The following is a 20,554-nucleotide window of genomic DNA, read 5'->3' as shown; positions in this document are numbered from 1 at the left end:
TGGAGAAGTGTCTACTCAGGTCCTTTGCCCATTTCTTAATTGGGCTGTTTGTCTTCCTCTTGCTGAGTAGTATGAGTTCCTTGTACACTTTGAAAATTAGCCCCTTATTAGACACATCCTTAGCAAATATGTATTCCCAGATGGTGGGGTTCCTTTGTATTTTGAGGCTGTTTTCTTTTGCTGTGCAGAAGCTTTTTAGTTTGAAGTAGTCCCATATGTTTATTTTTTCTTTTGTTTCTCTTGCCCTAGGAGATATATCAGTGAAAAGTCCACTATGTGAGATGTCTGTGACTTGACTGCCTATGTTTTCTTCCAGGATTTTTATAATTTTGGAACTTACATTTAAGTCTTTAATTCATTTTGAGTTTATTTTTCTGTATGGTGAAAATTGGTGGTCTAGTTTCATTTTTTTTATATGTACCTGTCCAATTCTCCCAGCACCATTTATTGAAGAGTCTGTCTTTTCTCCATTGGATGCTCTTGCCTCCTTTGCCAAAATTAACTGCCTATAATGGTTTGGGTCTACTTCTGGGGTCTCTGTTCTGTTCCACTGGTCTATATGTCTGTTGTTGTACCAATACCAGGCTGCTTTGATTACAACAGCTTTGTAGTACCGTTTGATATCCAGTAAAGTGATCTCTCCCACTCTGTCCTTTTTTCTCAAGATGGCTGCAGCTATTCGGGGTCTTTTTGGTTCCATATAAATTTTCAAAATGTTTGTTCTAGATCTGTGAAATATGCTGTTGATATTTTAATAGGAATTGCATTGAACTTATAAATTGCTTTGGATAGTATGAACATTTTAATGATATCAATTCTTCCAATCCATGAACATGGTATATTCTTCCACTTGTATACATCTTCCTCTATTTCTTTTTTCAGTGTCCTGTAGTTTTCCGAGTACAGGTCTTTTACATCCTTGGTTAAGTTTATGCCTAGGTATCTTATTTTTTTTTACTTGCAATGGTAAATGGTATTGTTTTTTTAGTTTCTGTCTCTGAAAGTTCATTGTTGGTGTATAAGAATGCCACCGATTTCCAATGTTGATTTTGTATCCAGATACCTTGCCAAATTCATTTAACAAATCTAGCAGTACTTTGGTGGAGTCTTGAGGGTTTTCTATATACAATATCATGTAATCTGCACATAATGACAGTTTTACTTCCTCCTTTCCAATTTTGATAACTTTTATGTTTTCTTCCTGTCTGATGACTGTGGCTAGGACTTCCAGTACTATGTTGAATAAGAGTGGTGAAACTGGACACCCCTGTCTTGTTCCTGTTTTTAAGGGAAATGGTTTTAGTTTTTTCCCATTGAGTATGATGTTGGCTGTAGGTTTGTCATATATGGCCTTTTTTATGTTAAGATATGATCCCTCTATTCCCACTTTGCTGAGAGTTTTTATCAGAAATAGGTTCTGTATTATGTCAAATGCTTTTTCTGCATCTAGTGATATGATCAGGTGATTTTTGTCCTTCATTTTGTTTATGTGATGTATCACATTTATTGATTTGCAGATGTTGTAATAGCCTTGCATCCCTGGAATAAATCCTACTTGGTCATGGTGTATGATCTTTTTATTGCTTGATCCAGTTTGCTAGTACTTTAGTGAGGATTTTAGCATCTATGTACATCAGGGATATTGGCCTACAATTTTATTTCTTTGTCTGGTTTTGGGATTAGGATGATGCTGGCCTCATAAAAAGAGTTTGGGGGTTTTCCCTCCTCTTGAATTTTCTGGAATAGTTTAAGTAGAATAGGTGTTAATTCTTCTTTGAATGTTTGCTAAAACTTGCTTGTAAATCCATCTAGTCCAGGACTTTTGTTTGCTAGGAGGTTGTTGTTTTTATTACTGCTTCAATTTCATTAGTTGTTATCAGCCTATTCAGGTTTTCTGCCTCTTCTTGATTTAGGTTTGGAAGATTGTATGTTTATAGGAATTTCTCCATTTCACGCATGTTGTCCAGTGTGTTGGCATATAGTTACTCACAGTATTTTCTTACGATCCTTTGTATTTCTGTTGGGTTGGTTGTTATATTGCCTCTTTCATTTCTGATTTCATTTATTTGGGTCCTCTTTCTTTGTTTATTGATGAGTCTGGCTAAAGGTGCATCAGTCTTATTTATCTTTTCAAATAACCAGCTCTTGGCTTCATTGATTTTTTGTATTGTTTTTTTAGTCTCTATGTCATTAATTTCTGCTCTGATTTTTATTATTTCCTTCCTTCTACTTCCTCAGGGCTTTTCTTGCCATTCTTGTTCTAATTCTTTTAGTTGTTGTGTTAGATGGTTCATTAGATCTTTTTCTTGTTTCTTGAGATAGGCCTGTAATGCCATGAACTTTCCTCTCAGTACTGCTTTCGCTGTGTCCCATAGATTTTGAGTTGTTGTCTGGTCATTTTCCTTTTTTTCATAAAGTGTTTTATTTCTTCCTTGATCTAATGGGTAACACATTCATTGTTTAATAACATGTTATTTAGCCTCCACGTGTCTGAATATTTTTGATATTTTTTATAGTGTTCTATTTTAAGTTTCATGGCATTGTGATTTGAGAAGATGCTTGATATGATTTCAGTCTTCTTGAATTTGTAGAGTCTTGCCTTGTGGCCTAACATGTGGTCTATTTTTGAGAATGTCCCTTGTGCACTTGAGAAGAATGTGTATTCTGCTGCTTTGGGATGAAATGTTCTGTATATGTCAATTAAATCCAATGGATTTAGTGTGTCATTTAAGGTCTGCGTTTCCCTGTTGATTTTTTTGTCTTGATGATCTGTCCAATGCTGACAGTGGGGTGTGAAAGTCCCCCACTGTGATTGTGTTGCCGTCAATCTCCCCATTAAAGTCCACCTAGAAATTTTTTATATATTTAGGTGTTCCTATATTGGGTGTATACATGTTTATAGGGCTTATTTCCACCCATTGGATGGATCCCTTTAGTATTATGTAGTGACAAAGGAGACTTTGTCTCCTTTTATGGTCTTTATTTTGAAGTCTGTTTTGTCAGAAATAAGTATTGCTACTCCAGCTTTTTTTTCTCTCCATTTGCATGAGATATTTTATTCCATCCCTTCACTTTTATCCTGTGTGAATCTTGCTCTCAGGTGGGTCTCTTGTAGACAGCATATATTTGGTCCCTGTTCTCTTATCCATTTAACTACCCTGTGCCTTTTGATTGGACCATTTATTCCATCTATATTTAAGGTTACTATTTATATATACCTATTTAATGCCATTTTCCCCCTTTATGCGGATGTACCTTTCTCTCACTATTCCTTCTTTTTCTTAGAGCAGTCATTTTGCCAATTCTTGCCATGCTGGTTTGGTGGTACTGAACTCCTTTCATCTTTTTTTCTCTGGGAAGCTGTTTATTTTACCTTCAATTTTAAATGATAGCCTTGCTTGATAAACAGTCTTGGTTGTATGTTCTTGCTTTTCATTACTTTGAGAATTTCATGTCACTCCCTTATGGCCTGAAGATTTTCTGTGGAGAGATCGGCTGTCAACCTTATGGGGGTTCCCTTGTAAGTCACTGCTTGTCTCTCTCTTGCAGCCCTTAATATTTTCTCTTTGATGTGTCTTTGAGTGGGTCTCTTTGGGTTTCTCTTGTTTGGAACCCTCTGTACTTCCTGAACTTGTGTGGCTTTCTTCCTCACCATCATAGGGAAGTTTTTTGTCATTATTTCCTCCACCAAGTTCTCTACCCCTTGCTCTCTTTCCTCCCTTTCTGGCATTCCTATAATGAGAATGTTGTTTCACTTAATGTTTTCCCAAACCTCCCTTAGACTGTCCTCAGGCTTTTTAAGTGCTTTTTCTTTTTTGCTGCTCTGATTGAGTAATTTTTTTCTACCTTGTCTTCTAAGTCACTTATTCTATCCTCTACTTCATTGAGCCAGTTTTGAATTCCTTCCAGTAAATTCTTGATATCAGATATAGTATTTTTTATCTCTGCCTGATTCTTGTTTATGATATGTACCTTTTTCATGTTTTCACTAAGCTTTTCGGCCTTACCTCCAAGTGCCTTGTTGTCCTTACTAATTTCCTTGAGCATCTCTATAACCATTACTCTGAACTTTATTTCTAAAAACTTGCTTAATTCCATCTCACTGAAGTATTTTTCTAGCAATTTTTCATTTTCTTTAGTTCGGGCGTTGTTTCTTTGTCTTCTCATTTTTGTGGCTCATAGTGTTTGTATCTATATATTAGATATATTTGCTGTCTCCCAGTCTTATGGGGATGGATTTTGTAGTGTGAGGCCAGTGGAGCCCAGAGGTGTGTTTTCCTTATACTTCTGAGCTCTTTGCTCTAGGTGTCTTCCTTTTGTGCATGTCCCTTTTGTGGGTTATTTGGGCTTTCCTGGTATGATTGGGTCTAGATTGTTGTTGACCAGTCCTTGGGAGGAGTTTTCTCTCAGGTTGGCTAACTTTGTGTCTCAGCCTCAAGCATGTTGTGTAAGCTGTTGTACGGGTGCTGGCAAGCCAGGACAAAAATAACTAAACTTCCAGGAATGAAGTGGTATCTTACAAAATATCTTGACAATCGCAATGAAAACAACCGAAATGAAAATAGAACTGGGAGAGTGAAGGGAGAACACAAATGCTGAACCAAATAAAAAAAAATAATAATAATAATGTAAAAAAGGAAAGAAATGTAAAGCTAGAAGAACAGTAATTTGTTAATAGTGATGAAAAATTTTTAAATAATAATAAACTAAACTAAAATGTAAAAAATAGAAAAGCTACTGGGAGACAAAAGGGACAGAGAAAAGATTCTGAAAGAAGGGCCAGCAAAAAATTAAGGGAGAAAATAGGAACAGGATAATAGTTGAAAATGAAAAAATAAAAACACAATAAAGAGAATAAGAGAAACTGACAATCAAACAAAAAGACAGGGAGACAGAAGGGAGAAAAAGAAAAGAAAGAAAATTAAAAAAAATAAAAAGTAAAAATAAATTTATGCCAATGGATTGAGATCAGAGAGAGACATAAACTCTGGGTAAGGAGGGAGTCCAATAAAAGATATGGGGGAAACTGTAGAGAAAAGCAGTAAACTTATTGGTTATAATGATAAAGCCCCAGCAATTAAGCCAAGAATATCAAGAAAGTATTGATATTAGAGCAAAGAGAAAACAAAACAAAGGAAATAAACACAACAAAACAAAGAAACAAGAGAAAAAAAAAAAGCTAAGCAAAACAAAATTCTTAAAAAAAACCAAACATTTTAAAAATTAAAAAAAAAATTCTAAAATTTAAAAAGAATTTTTTTTTGGTTTGTTTTCTTTTTTTCTAAGGGGGAAGGGGAAAGATCAATCAGGTGAGTTTCTTCTGGGCATCTTATGTTATCTGTGGCTCACTGTTCTGTACGCTGATTTCCATTCTCCTGGGAGGTACCTGCTGTATATCAGCCAATGTGAGGAGCTGTCCAGGTTTGGCTCTAGTGTCCTTAGGTAGTTAGTTGATCTGAGGCTCTCCATGGACCACCTCCTCTTGTCAACTATTTTGCAACCTTGTAGTTGCCTGATCGTACTCCAGAGTCTTCTGTAGAGTCATTAGGGTGCAGGATGGCTAGTGTAGCTCAGGGTATCACTCCTCTTACTTTGAGGTTTTGCTGTTAGGCACTCACTGTAGGGAAGTTAGTCTCTGCTCCACAGCCAGCTCTTCAGTCTCTACCCTATCTTCTGATTCTAGTTCCCCATACACTGACCTGCTGCAGTTTCAGGTTGACTTCAGTGTGTTGCCTTTTCTGTATGATCAGTTTCAGCAGCCTGGGCTCAGTGGGTTTGATTAAAAAACATTACAGTGAGCACTTTGCCTCCCCAGGCTCCAGCAGGGGTTTTCAGCTTTTCCTCCAGTTCCCAAACCAATAGTCCCTTAGAGCCTTATTCTTATAATGTCCTCCTGTTAGCCGTTCTCTCTTCTCTCTCAGGATTGTGCCCTGCAGGGGGTATCTAAGACTTCAGTGAGCTGAAGCAGCCTACTTCCTACTAGGGGTGGTGCTCCTAGGCTGCAGGAGAGGCATGCATGCTCTGTTCCTCCCTTCCCAGATCTGGTTGGTTGGTCACAAGGGGTGTGTATTTCAAACATTCTACTCGGCAGACACAAATCCAAGCTTCTGCTGGACTTTCTGCCCAATGCAAGCCAGGAAGGTGGAAGCCAGTTCAGTGATCAAAAGCTCATACATGCACAAAGCAACACACAAGCAGAGAACTCAACCCGCCAGGTCCTGTGCCCCTGAGCAAAGGTACCCAGCAGGAGGGGACACTAAGTCAGTTCCATGCAGCTCCCCTGCACCGCTCATCTCCGTAAAGCTGGGGCTGCTCCATGCACACCACCACAGCACCCCTCACTACTGGTAAAAAATCTCAGAATCTCCCCACTAAGAGCTCAGGGTGGGAGGGCTCTCTTCATCTTCCCCGTGCCACTCCGATTAAATGCTTTCTGGGTCTCAACACAATGCCTTACAGGAAGGCAGAGGGTCCCTGTATGTGGCTGCTCAGTGCAGACCTCTGGTCCCTTACTACTTGGGTGCTACACACTTTGAGACTACCTTTCCTATCGTCAGCACCCTAAGCATAAGACTCTGGTCGCAGCTGCCATTAGAAGCTTTGTTTCATTAGAAAGGTCCGGTCCCCTCCTCGCGCACACTGTTCCCTGGGTCCCTCTGCCCTCCATGCAGGCACTCCTTCCCTTCTCCTCAGCTCTGGGTTTGAGATCACTGGTTTTGGATGCCAGTCTGCACTCCCAAGTGGAGGGAGCTTTGCAGTCTCTAAGCCTCAGGGCCTCAGAGCCCAGCACAGGCTTCAGGGGGGGACTCCCCCTTTATATGCTCCCCCTCTCTTACTGGACTCTATGATGTTTCTTAAGTGCTCCCTACTTGAAATATGTCCACTCAGGTATATTGCTCTGGTTTTTCCAAGCTGGTTACATAGTATTTTTAGAGTAATTCAAGTCCTTGGCTGGAAGCAGGGGTGCTCTGCTGCTTCTCACAGTGCTGCCATCTCTCTGCTCGACCTTTTCTTTTCTTTTTTATTGTTTCTTTTTCAGTGTAGAAGCCTTTTAGTTTGATGTAGTCCTAATTGTTGATTTTTGCTTTTGTTGCTTGTGCTTTTGGTGTTGTATATAGAAACTCATTGTTAAGACTGATGTTAAGAAGCTTTTTCCTTATCTTTTCTTATAAGAGTTTTATGGTTTCAGATCTAACATTTAAATCCTTAACCCATGCACTGGTCAGGTAACTCAGTTGGTCAGAGCATCGTCCTAATATACCAAGGTTGTGGGTTAGATCCCTGGTCATAATGGAGGCATAAATAAGTGGAACAAATTGATCTCTCTCTCTCTCTCTCTCTCTCGCTCAAATTAATAAATTTAAAAAAAATCCTTAATCCATTTTGAGTTAATTTTTGGGAATGGTATAAGATGGAGATCCAATTTCATTCTTTTGCTTGCATGTGGATATCTAGTTTTCCCAGCACTATTTGATAAAGACTATCCTTTCCCTATTGAGTACTCTTGGTTCTCTTGTCACATATTAGTTGACCACATATACGTGGGTGTATTTCTGAGCTCTTATTTCTTTTCCATTTCTCTATGTGCCTTTCTTTATGCCAGTATCATACTGTTTTGATTACTAGAATTTTGCAATGTAGTTTGAAATAAGGAAGTGTGATGCCTCCAGCTTTGTTCTTCTTTCTCAGGATTTCTTTGGCTATTTGGGGTCTTTCATGGTTCTTTACAAATTTTAGGATTCCTTTATCTTTTTAAAAAATAATATATTTTTATTGATTTCAGAGACAGGAAGGGAGAGGGAGAGAGAGATGGAAACATCAGTGATGAGAGAGTGTCATTGATCGGCTGCCTCCTGTACACTTCCTGCTGGGGATTGAGCCCAAAACCCGGGCATGTGCCGTGCCCAGGAATCATATCTCCATCTCCTGGATCATAGGTTGATGCTCAAGCACTGAGCCACACCAGACTGGCTAGGATTGTTTTTTTCTATTTCTGTGAAAAATGCTATTGGCATTTCAATAGGGGTTACATTGAATTTATAGAATTTTTTAAAAAAAATATGTTTTTCTTGATTTTTTTTTTTTTTTAGAGAGGAAGGGGGAGAGAGAGAGGAGAGAGAGAGAGAGAGAGAGAGAGAGAGAGAGAGAGAGTGTCACTGTGTGGGAAAAGCATTGATTGGTTGCCTCCCACACACCCCGACCGGGGATCGAACTCAAAACCTGGGTATGTGCCCTGACTGGGAATCGAATTGGCAACCTTTCAATGCATGGCATGACACTCAACCAACTGAGCCACGCCAGCCAAGGCCTAATTTATAGATGGTTTTAGGGGATTTTGTTGTTGTTGAATTGTAGGAGTTCTCTATATACGCTGGATATTAATCTTTTATCAGATATATGATTTGCAAATATTTTCTCTCATTCTGTGGTTTGCCTTTTCACTCTGTTGATGGTGTCCATCACATAGCTTTTTAATTTTCATGAACTTGTTTACCTAAATTTTCTTTTGTTACCTGTGCTCTTGGCTTATATTCAAGAAATCATCACCAAATCCAATGTTATGAACCTTTCCCCTTCTATTCTCTTCTAAGAGTTTTATAATTTTAGCTCTTAAGTTTAGCTGTTTGATATTTTTTGAGTTAAATTTTGTATATGGTATAAAGTAAGTATCCAACTTCATTATTTTGCATGCGGATATCTTGTTTTCCCAGCAACATGTCTTAAGAAGATTGTCTTTTCCCTATTAAATGGACTTGGCACTTGTGTCAAAGGTCATTTTAACCATATCTACAAGGGTTCATCTCTGGGATTTCCATTCTATTCCATTTTTCTACATATCTGTCTTTATGCAAATACTATACTCTTTTGATTACTGTAGCTTTATAGTAAGTTATGAAATCAGGAAATGTGTATTTTACAGCTTTGTTTTTCTTTAGAGATTGTTTTTGGGATTCTTTGAGATTCCATATGAATTTCAGGATGAATTTATTTTTATTTCTCTTAAGTATGTCATTGGTTTTATTTAATTTTTAAAAATATGTTTTTATTGATATTTAGAGAGAGAGGAAGGGAGAGGGATAGATAGAAACATCAATGAAAGAGAAACATCGTCGATTGGCTGCCTTCTGTACTACTGTACTGGGAATCAAACCCACAATCTGGGCATGTGCCCTGACCGGGAATCCAGCTGTGACCACTTGATTCATGGGTTGACATTCAACCACTGAGCCACACCCAGCCAGGCTGTCTTTGGGTTTTTGATAGAGGTAGCATTGGACCTGTCAATCATCTTGGATAGTTTGACATCTTAACAATATTAAGTCTTCCAATTCATGAACATCATGTCTTTCCATTTATTTGTGTCTTTTTAAACTTCTTTCATCAACATTTTGTCGTTTTCCATGTACAAATCTTTCACCTCCTTGATTAAGTTTATTCCAAAGTATTTTATTCTTGATGCAACTGTAAATGAAATTGTTTTCTTAATTTCTTTTTTGGATTGTTTTTGTTAATGTACATAAATGCAATTGATTTTTGTATGTTAATTTTGTATCCTGTAACTTTGTTGAATTTGTTTATTCTGATTTTTTTAGTTGATTCTTTAGGGTTTTCTTCATGTAAGATCATGTCATTTGCAAACAATTTTACTTCTTCCTTTCTGATTTGTGTACATTTTATTTCTTTTTATTGCCTAACTGCTCTGGCTGGAACTTCCAGTACTATGTTGAATAGTGTGTCTGTTTTGATCGCAGTTTTTCTTTTGGCTTTTGTTTTTTCAGTTTCCTAGTGTGTCATATTATGTGTTTTCAATGCTGAACACATGGTATAAAGAATTATAGAGGCTCCAGATGATATTATTTCCTTCAAGAAGTGATTTAGTGTATTTTGGTAGGCAGATACATTACAAGCAGATCACCTTAGTCCAATCACAGATTGAGAAGATTGTGTTTTAGGCTTTGTGTTTCAGGCTTTCTGATAACTGGTCTATTCCTGATTTGCCTTTTCTATTTGGGTGTAGCCCATCTTTCAGGCATTTAACTGAAAGCCCAAGGTGTTTATAACAACCCCTTCCACATAGAAAGGTCCTGAAATTGAATTTTTCTTCCTAGCAGTGAATTTAATACTTATTTTCTTGGCCCCCTCAGCCCAAGCAAGCACAGTCTAAGAATAAGCAAATGCCTCAAAGGGAAACTGCACAGAGAGTGGTGAGGTTACTTCTCTCCTCAGTTTTGGCTTCTCAAGTCCTGGCTCTCTTAATTACTTTTTGATGCCACCATCACCTTTATTTTTAAAATTCAGCCATTGTAGTTGTTCTTATTATGAAGGTTAGTCTGATACTAGCTATTTCATCATAGCTGGAAGCTGAAAGTCTACCTTATTTTTTAAAACTGTGGCACAATATATCATAATTTAACCATTCTTATCCATACACATTAGGTTGCTTCTAATTGTTTTGCCATTACAAAGTATGTTGTAACAAACATCTTTGTACATATATCCTTGTGTACTTGTATATGTGTTATATAGGATAGAGTCCTAGAATTAAGGCTATAGGTCAAAGGTATGTGAATTAAATTTTTTATAGGTAATGCCAAATTGCCTCTGATTTACACTACTACCCAGAGTGCTAAGAGTGTCCATTTCTCCACATATTAAACAGCATGGATATTATTAATCTTAGCTGTTGTAAAATTGATGGGCAAAAACTTGTATTTCATTGTTGCTTTGCCTTACATTTCCCTAATCATTGGTGAAGCTGAAGGTATGATAAGTTAAAAAGTGTAGTACCAGGAAAGAAGAAACTGTGATCAAGAGCACTATGAAGTAAAACCAGAAACATACACACACATACATAGACAGTCTATGTGTGTATAATAAATGATAAAGGTGGCATTTCAAAACAGGGTTTATATAAACTAGTCAGTCAACTGTGCTAAAAAGACTGGCTAATTATTTGGCAAACAAGTTACAATTCTTATCTCATAAGATAAACTAAAATTAAAACTCTAGGCTAAGAGTTAAATGAAAAAATATAACAATAAAGAAAAAAAAATTCAGTGAATATGTATTTGACCTAGGAATGGGGTCTATCTCTCTAAGTATAATAGCAAAGAAAGAAACCAAAAAGGAGAAACTTTTCCTACATAAAAATATAAAAATTCTATATATATAAAAATAAAATATAAAATTAAAGGAAAATAATAAAAATAGCAAAATATTGCAATAATATGTGGAAGACAAAGTGTTAGCACTCCCAGTATATAAAAACACCTTATATAAACCAGTAAGAAACTGACAATTTTCCAGTAGAAAAATGGTGAGAATATAAGTAATTTGCAAAATAAGTAGGAAAAAAGGCTACTTAATTTATGAAAAAAAATTTGTCATCCATGTCAAAAAACTGAAGAAATGCTAATACAGATATTAAAATAACATTGTAGGAGGTGATTTAAGAAAATGCAGTAGGGTTTATGATGTATTATTATGTTGCAAAAAACATTACAAATACTGCTATTTCTGACACCATTTTTAAAAAATCAAGTATGTATTTATTTTATAAAGATTTATTGGAAGCAAAAGCCCTAAAGCAAAAGCAGTGGCTTCCTGTGAGTGGTAAAATTATAGGTGATTTTTATCTTTTCCCTTTGTACTCTTCTCTATTTTCCAGTTCCCTGAAGTTAAAATGTACATTTCAATTTGTAATCAGATAACTTACTATTTATGAAACTTGGAGAGAACAAGAATAGCATATCTATTAAAATAAAATGAGATAAATTCAACAACTCCTGAAGAAAGATATATCCAATAAAATAGGTATATTTGCTGTTTAAAAATTTGCACAAAGGCAAGAAAATAAATATCTAAAAAAAGTTACAGAGTACGACATATATACATTATAAACCTCATGGATTAAAGTTTACCATAAAATATACCTAAAATTGATAAATATATATGAAAATGTGTGGAACCTGCTAGATATGCAAGTAATAAGGAGACATAATTTCATAAAAAGTAAAGCAAAAATGAAAAAATACATATTCTCACCGGGAATTAAAGAAAGGAAATTAAAATAACTTAGGTATATTAAAATTATTAATCTAACAAAAATGATTAAAAAAACCCAATGTTGCATGGGTAGTAAAATTTTTAAAAAGGTATATTTTGTTTTTATTGATGTCACTAAAAATGGGTTGGTCTTTTTAAAGTATAACCTGGCAACAGGTAAAATGAGCTAAAAGTTGTTCATACTCTTATCTATAATTTCTTTTCTGAGAATATACTCCAAGGAAACAGGAGTACATGTATGAATGCCTGTACAAAGGGATTCATAGAAGGATAAAATTTTTGGAAACAATTCAAGTATCCAATAATAAGGGAACAGTTACCCTAATTTTATGGAATAACACATAGTTCTTTCAATATGTAAAAATATTTACATAAAAAATAAGTGAATAAAACAGAACACAAGTTAATATGTACACTCTACATATGTGCATGAAAATGTACCTATGTGCACTAACAGATTAGAAAAGAATTAGCACTATATAAAGATTTGAGCTTAATATTTATAAAGTTATTAAGTTCCCAAAGTTGTTTAATCTCATAACTTAAAAAAATAAAAAGACATTAGGGAACTGAAATATATGAAATAATGAGTGTTTGAGGTGAAGTAGAGAATCCAATTTACATAACATATAAGTAAACACATCTGATGAAAAAATAACTTTGGTTATTTCCCTTGGTGGAGTTAAAGCTATCATTCAATGTATGCTTAAACCAATTTTGTTATTGTGAAATGGATGCAATAATAGAATTTTGAAGTCACTCATTTGATAAGCCATCAAATCATACTTTTCTTGACTTTCCCAGGGAAATCTATCCTGTTTCTCCTGTACTCTGTACATAACACCACTGTTATAGCATTTATAAGATTGTACTATAATTATTTGATTATATGTCTATGCCTCTTACAGCATCTAGTCCAGTGCTTGGTACATAATAAGTGAGCAATATATCCTTATGAAAGAGTGAATGAAGGACCATATTTGAAAAATAAATGTAGTTTGTTACTTGAGTCTCTGAAATGTTTGATAATTCATTAAACCTAACATCCATCAGTCCTTATTTCTTTTGACTAGGAAATAATAATGTAGTAAGAGGCCCCAAAATGGAGTGTACACTTTGAAAAGTAATCAGTAAGGAGTTCGCTTCTGTTTGTTGGAGAGGTCTGATGTGATGCAGGTAGATTCCAGGAATGATGGCCCAGATCTTGAAAGTTATCTATATCCTAGTAAGATTGTTGTGAGTTTTGAACAAGGATGTGAAAAAGCAAAGGGTAAAATTAGCCTATCCACTCCTGTGTGAGAGTCAGAGAGAATCAGGTCAAAGGTACCAATAGGACTTGCATGAATCCCAAACTATAGAAACTTCTTAGAGGGGCAAAGAAGGTGACTACAAGATCAACTAATACTTAGGGAGTAAGATTTGGGCTACATAGAGAAATATCTTCCTTATATCAAGGGATTTAATACTAATGGACTGGTATCTGGAGACTAGGAGCACATTATAGCCTGAGGCTGGAAAGAATGGTCAAGGAGATTTTTAAAAAACCACACACAACAGGAAGCAGGTTCTGAGAAAAACTGAGGTACCCATACCACCTAGTTAAGTATCAACCCAAATCAATCTCAGAAGTTTCAGAGTCTTAACTTGGCATTTACCTCAGAAAGGGTTGAGTAAGGGGAGGGAACTGAGTGCTCAGAATTTTATAATATTCAAACTAATTTGTGGGTAGATTTTAGAAGTCAATTAGGATATGAGACCTGTACTCAATAAACTTTTTAATTTCTATGTGTTTTTATTTTTAGTTTTCCATTTTTTTTGGTAAAATTTCTTTGGAAGATTCTAACCTTGCACTTCAATATTATGACTAGGATGGAAGAGAAGGGAAATCCATATATTCCTAAAGCCAGATGTAATGTTAATAGCTCTGGGAGTTCAGGCCTTGCTGGCATAAAATATGTATGCCTAGGAGACAGATAAAAGTCAGCTCTGACTTGTTGGTCCTTCCCTCTATGGCTGATTCCCTCTCATTTAGATTACTACTGAGATCTATATTACTATAGAAATTGAGTGTCTGGAGTAGGTATTAGTAAAAAGAGAAGGAGGATGGTTTTGAGCTGGACAAGATTTGGCTTGGCTGTAATTACTAACAGACAATTTTTGGTGAAGAAAAAAGAGTATACACACAAACACAAACATATACACAAACTAGGCTTTGGATTGGTAAGTGGCAATCCATTAAGATACAATCTTTGCTTACACATTTACTCCTTTGTGGCTTGATTTAACATTGTATTAATTTGCCATTGGTGCTAAAACAAATTACCACAAACTTAGTGGCTTAAAACAGCACAGTTTTATATTCATAGTTCCGGAGGTCAGAAGTCCAAAATGAGCCTTTGGCTATTATGAGGTAAAAATCAAAACCAAGGTGTTAGCAGGGCTCATTCCTTCTGGAGGCTCCAGGGGGAAATTCCTTCTTGCCTCTTCCAATTACTAGAGGATAATGCTAATAGTCTTAACCACTCCAATCTCTTGCTTCTGTGATCACATCACTTACTTCTTCTATACGTTGATCTCCCTCTAGCTCCCTCTTATAAGGACACTAGTGATTATATTTAGGGTAATCCAGAATAATCTTCTCCATCTCAGTCTCCTTAATTTAGTCACACCTGCAAAGTCCCTTTTGCCATGTAAGATAAGGTTCACAGGTTTAAGGAATTAGGGTTTAGATATCTTTGGGGGGCCTTCCACAGTCTACCAGCCTTCCACTGGCCCCTAAAGATTCACATCCCTTCCCCATGCAAAGTATATTTATCGCTTCCCAATATCCCCTAAACTCTCAACAGATTACTGCATCAACTCAAGTCCAAAATCTCTTCTAAATATCATTAGCCCCAAAGTCCTGAATCTCATCATCTAAATCAGGTATAAGTGAGAATCTGGGTATGATCCACACTGAGGCAAAGTTCCTCTCCATCTGTGGACCTTTCAACTAGAAAATAAGTCACCTGCATTCAAAATACAGGTGTAGAATATAAATTATAGACATTCTCATTTTGAAAAAGAGAAAATGGAAGTAAGAAAGGAATCAGGACCCCATGCAATTTTGACTGGGCAAACTCCATTAGGTTTCAAGGAGTAGTAGTAATCTTCTGTGGCTTGAGGCTCTGCCCTCTAGGCCCAAGGCACCTCCCTTGAAGTCATCCTTTCTTTTTCTTGAAGGGGTAGCACTTGTTTACAGCTGGATAGTTTTATTACTGCTTCTTGACTGTAGAATTTTAGGAGTCCAACACCCTTCTTTCATCTTGTCCTCCCTCTGTTCCTTTCATTCCACGCTGGCAGTGTTTCCATTAGTAAAACATTCTAAAAAACATTGTAGGTCTTGCATATACATCATGGGGGTTCAAGCCATTAGACAAGAGGGTCCTCCCTAAGATCTTTCCTGGATAATCCCATCTCTGTTCCTAGGAGAATTCTGCTGAGATGGTTGAGGGAATTTGTTTGTCATAGGCCTAACCTCTTCAAAAAGTCCTCTGTGTGAATGAATACTCTGATTTTTTTATCTTTCCAAAACCCTAGCAAAAGGTTTTCCAGCCATACCCTTGACCATTTTTCCAGAGCATGCTTTCCTGACAGCAAGTTTCCTAATTTTATCATCTTTTCCAATCTAGATAGGTTGAAAATTTTATCAAGTCCTGGTTTTAATTTTTTGCTTTACTGTTTTTCCCTCAATTTATCTCTTTCTTCTTGAATTTTACTATAAGCAGCAAGAAAAATCAGGCCATGATTTCAACACATTGCTTGAAAACCACCTCAGCTAAATATCCAAGTTCATCATTTATTGTTCTGTTTTTCACATAACTATAGGACATAATTCAGCTAAGTTTTCTGTCACTCTATAACGAGGATCCTTTTCTTTAAGTTTCCAATAACATGTTCCTCATTTCCTTCTGAACCCTTACCAGCAATGCCTTTATAACAGTTTATTTAAGGCAATCTAGACTTTTTCTGCTCATGTTACCCCAAATTCTTCCTGCCTTTATCCATTACCCAATTCAAAAGCCACTTGTACAGTTTCAGATATTCATTATAGCATCATCCCACTTCCCAGTACCAAAATCTTTAACACTTCCCTATTTCTGCTGTAACAAATTACCACAAACTTAAGGGGCTTAAAACAACACATATTTATTCTCTTACAGTTCTGGAGGTCTGAAGTTCAAATGAGTCTATAGGACCAAAACAAAATCAAAGTGTCAACAGGATTGGTTTCTTCTGGAAGCTCCAGGGCAGAAGCTGTTCCTTGCCAATTTCAATCTCTAGAGGCTATGGGTATTCCTTGGAAAACTTTGGCTCACAGCTACATCACTCTGATCTCTTGTTTTTGTTGTAACATCTCCTACTTCTATAGTCTCACCTCCCTCTGCCTTCCTTTTTAAAGGACACTTGAGATTACATTTAAGGTCTACCTGGATAATACAGAATCCTCCTCCTCATCTCAAGCCCCTTAATTTAATCATACTTGCAAAGTCTCTTTTGCCACATAAGGTAATCTTCACAGGTTCCAAGAATTAGGATCTGGGTATATTTGGGGGCCATTATTCAGCCTTCCAAGAGTAGTTTAAAAATTCTGCATATCTTTTTTTAAGTTAATAGTGTAGTAATTTGTTTAATGTGAACTTTGTAATAAGTTGTATAAACTTGTAATTTGTAGTAATTTGTTTAATGTGTCCATAACTAAGCTTAATATATAAATTAAATAAAAATAAGTACTAATTAAAAATAAGTATTATATTAAGAAGTAGAATTTTTTTTTTATTGTCAGCCAATTCATTACATGACAAAGTATAAAAGACCTAAAAACAAGTTCTTTGGCTACTACTCTCCATAAAGTTAGCATGTATTCAACACTGATATATAGTTCCCTAGAAAGGGAAGAACATGTTAGTTAAGCACACACTTGGAATGAAGATACAATATTGCCTGGTAACAGTCACACCCTATATACCAAAGAGTTCATAAAACACAGCTAAAATGATCAAGCCTACTCAGTATATATAGCGTTAGAAACTTAGATTCTAGAGACTCTAAATTCCTTCTAAGATCCAGTTTAATAAAGCAATACAAGGTAAAGAAAAAATAAAAATGAAAGAACCCCCCGCTTGTTCAAATAATGCTTTGATTCTAGCAGGCTGGTCAATCTCCTTACCTAGGCTGGAATAAATGTGGCTGAGAATACGAGCTGGTTGTACTCTGATGGGGTACACCTCAGCAATGGTCTCCACATCAATTCCCTTGTCCTTTAAAATGGCCTTAATTTCTTCTGTCTCAGCTAGAATGGAAACTGTAAGAAAGAAAGAAGATGGGATCAACAGAAAATTTTATTTCAGTAAGAACTTAAAATCTCTCAAGTCACATAATTTTTTTGAAGGGAAGAAAAAGGATAAGAGAGGAAATTAATAATTATTGGAGAACCATGATGAAACAATTATCATGCTAGGTACATAATGATGTTATCTAAATGAAAAAGGAAAAAGATTTCACGACCAGAGAGTATCATATTCTGGTTTTGGTCAAGTATCTATGTGTTCCTAGAGAATGCCACACTCTCTTTATATCTGGGATTCCATATTTAAATATGGAAAAAACTTGGAAAATAAGGAAAAAATCCAACACACAGTATGCTATAATTCCTCAAAGCTATTTCATATCTTTACTCTTAAGACCACAGCTAGGATTATAAGGGTAGCAAAGAACACACTAATAAAAATTGATCTATAAAAATTATTTAGTTAATCTCTCCCCACCCACGGTGAAGGCCTGGGGTGGGGAGTGGGTGGGAGGTGGAAGAGGTTAATCGGGAAAAAAAGGGGACATCTGTAATATTTTCAACAATAAAGATAAATTTTTAAAAAAAATGAATTGCCCTATAGCTAGAGAATGGTAGAAGGCAAGTAAATTGGAGATAAAGAATTGAGGTACCATAGTTGAACTTGTGTGTGGTTGTTTTGGTGAAGGGGGGTAGGGATAAATACTTTTCTAGACTCAGAGCCTGCCAAGCCTGCACAGCTCCATTTTGTCCCTCTTACATTCATGACTCTGTTATTTATTTATTTTTTAAAATATGTTTTTATTGATTTCAGAGAAAGGAAAGAAGAAGGAGAGAGAGAGATAGAAACATCAATGATGAGAGTCATTGGTCAGCTGCAGCCCGCAACCCGGGCATGTGCCCTGACCGGGAATCAAACCCCGATCTCCTGGATCCTAGGTGGACACTCAACAGCTGAGCCATGCCCGGCCGGGCTTACATTCATCACTCTGAAGTGGTAATCATATTTATAAGGGAGGGGACCAGGCTGGCTCCCTGAATCTTCTGTTCACTCTCCCTCTATGAGACAGATATTTGACATTAAGTACCAGGGGCAAACAGGCATCTAATTCCTGTTCCTCTAGTGCTGGTATATGTGTTGAATTGGGTTAATAGGAAAATGAAGATACTACTTGGTTCATTCTAGCTTACAGGTATTCTTTATGGGTTTTGGGGGCAAAAACATAGTTAACAAAGAAGATGAGAACAGCATAGACAAAGGTTCAAGGGATCTCCTTTGCCATTATCTTTTGTGTATTTTTCTAGCTTGGGAACATCATGGTGTTCCACTGCTGTGGTCTGGGACAGGATATGCAGAATATTGTGATTAGAGAGGCCCCTGGATATAACATCATCTTGATTACTTTTTAAAAAAAAATATGTTTTTATTGATTTCAGAGAGAGAGGAAAGGAGAGGGAGAGAGAAAAACATCAATAAATGACAGAGTCATTGATCAGCTGCCTCCTGCATGCCCCCTACTGGGGATCAAAGACACAATGTGAGCATGTGCCCTGACCAGGAATCCTACCATGACCTGGTTCATAAGTAGACGCTCAACCGTTGAGCCTCACAAGTTGGCCTTGATTACTTCTTTGTGAAAAAATTTTATTGAATTTATTAGAAACATGAAAAGGACAAAGATTCTCCAGGGAAAATGTACAGAGGAGGAAAAATAATAGGCTGAGAAAAGTCCAGGGAAACACATGTGGTCATCCATTCATTCATTAATAAACATTTACTAAGCACATAAATGGATGAAGTACTATGCTTAGCACTAGGGATATAAAGATGAATAAATTACTCTCTCTGTTAGGAGGTTATAGTATAATGAAAGTGACACACACATAAATTGATTCTAAAATAGCCTGCTAGATAAATAGAGGTATGCACAAAACATTATGAGACCACCCAAGAGTGATACCTATGAAGTATGGGATTGGTAGGAAGTACTTTCAGAAAGCACGTCCCAAAAGAGTTGATGTTTAAACTGAGTTTGAAGGAATGAATAAGTTAGCCAGGAGAAAGAAGGGACTAGGAATGGAAAAGCCATTTTAGGTAGAAACTCCAGAATGATCATAAAGCATAGAAATGGAAAAGAAGGTGGTTGTATTGGGGAAGGGGATCACAGTGGAACTACATGCACTTCAATACTGCTGTAGTATAAAGTACCTTGTACAGCGGCAAAAGGGGAAAAAAAGAATCTAGAAGGCAGACAACATGAAGGGCATATGTGTCACTTTAAGGATTTTTAAAAATTTTATTCTTGGGCAATGATTTTCAAACTGCATTTTATTGAGCCTCAGGGGTCTGCACAGGGCAATGCAGTTGGTAGCAGGAGTATAGGGGACAGAAGGAGAGGCAACTGAACAACACTCGGGGGCCCCAGGAATAGTTCCAAACCCCAAAACTCAGTTTTTTGTTTATTTTATATTTTACAAAACATTTAGAAAATGCCGTTTTGGTACCACTTGCTAGGCACTGAAAAAAGCTAGGGATACAAAGATAGACATCATGATCTCTGGAGAAAATTACACTGACTTTGTGTCCTGCTAGAGGGATTAATAGGACTTAATCTGATAAAGGTGAGGGTAAAAGTAAGGGAGAAATTGTTCCATACAGAAGAACCAGCATAGACAAAGGTTCAAGGGAAATAGAAAACAAGGCAGATCTAGGAATTATAAAAAGTTCTTTATGGGAGGGGCATGGAGTGTGAAAGGGCAATGGTGAGAAAAGATAGTGGGGATAGGGTCAGGGAACAGATCATAAAGAGCTTGGTAAGCCATGTTGAGGAGGTTGGCAATGGGAAGCCCCTGCAGAGTTGAATCAGGGTAATAACATATACAAATCTCAATCTTAAAAAGAACATGTTCACATTGATGATTACAGAATAAACTGATAGACTATAGTGGGTTTAGACTGAAGTCAGTGGGGCCACTTAAAAAGTTATTGCAGGGAGATTAAAAATGGAGGTGGACTGAGTGGAAGCTACACTGATACTATCCTGGGACCAACCTGGAATTACAACTAAAATATAGAAAAAACATCCTGAATAATCCACTGCAACTGAAGATGAGCTGGAGAGCACACTCATAACCAAGGACACAAAGTGGAGACAGCAT

General features: G+C 36.5%; 1 protein-coding gene across 4 annotated transcripts in view; it reads right to left on the bottom strand.

The window, feature by feature from the left end:
- Positions 1 to 20,554, bottom strand: part of PHKA1 (phosphorylase kinase regulatory subunit alpha 1) — a 208,119-nt gene that overhangs the window by 82,377 nt on the left and 105,188 nt on the right. For all 4 annotated transcript variants that reach the window (XM_016217630.2, XM_016217631.2, XM_016217634.2 and 1 more), the window contains exon 14: positions 17,276 to 17,410. In XM_016217630.2, the coding sequence (XP_016073116.1) occupies positions 17,276 to 17,410 (135 nt within the window). The remainder of the gene's footprint in view (positions 1 to 17,275; positions 17,411 to 20,554) is intronic.

This window comes from Miniopterus natalensis, chromosome X (assembly GCF_054644295.1).
Source record: "Miniopterus natalensis isolate mMinNat1 chromosome X, mMinNat1.hap1, whole genome shotgun sequence".
NCBI lineage: Eukaryota > Metazoa > Chordata > Mammalia > Chiroptera > Miniopteridae > Miniopterus > Miniopterus natalensis.
The sequence above is the reverse complement of the archived record's forward strand: the minus strand, read 5'-3'. Positions and strand labels throughout refer to the sequence as shown.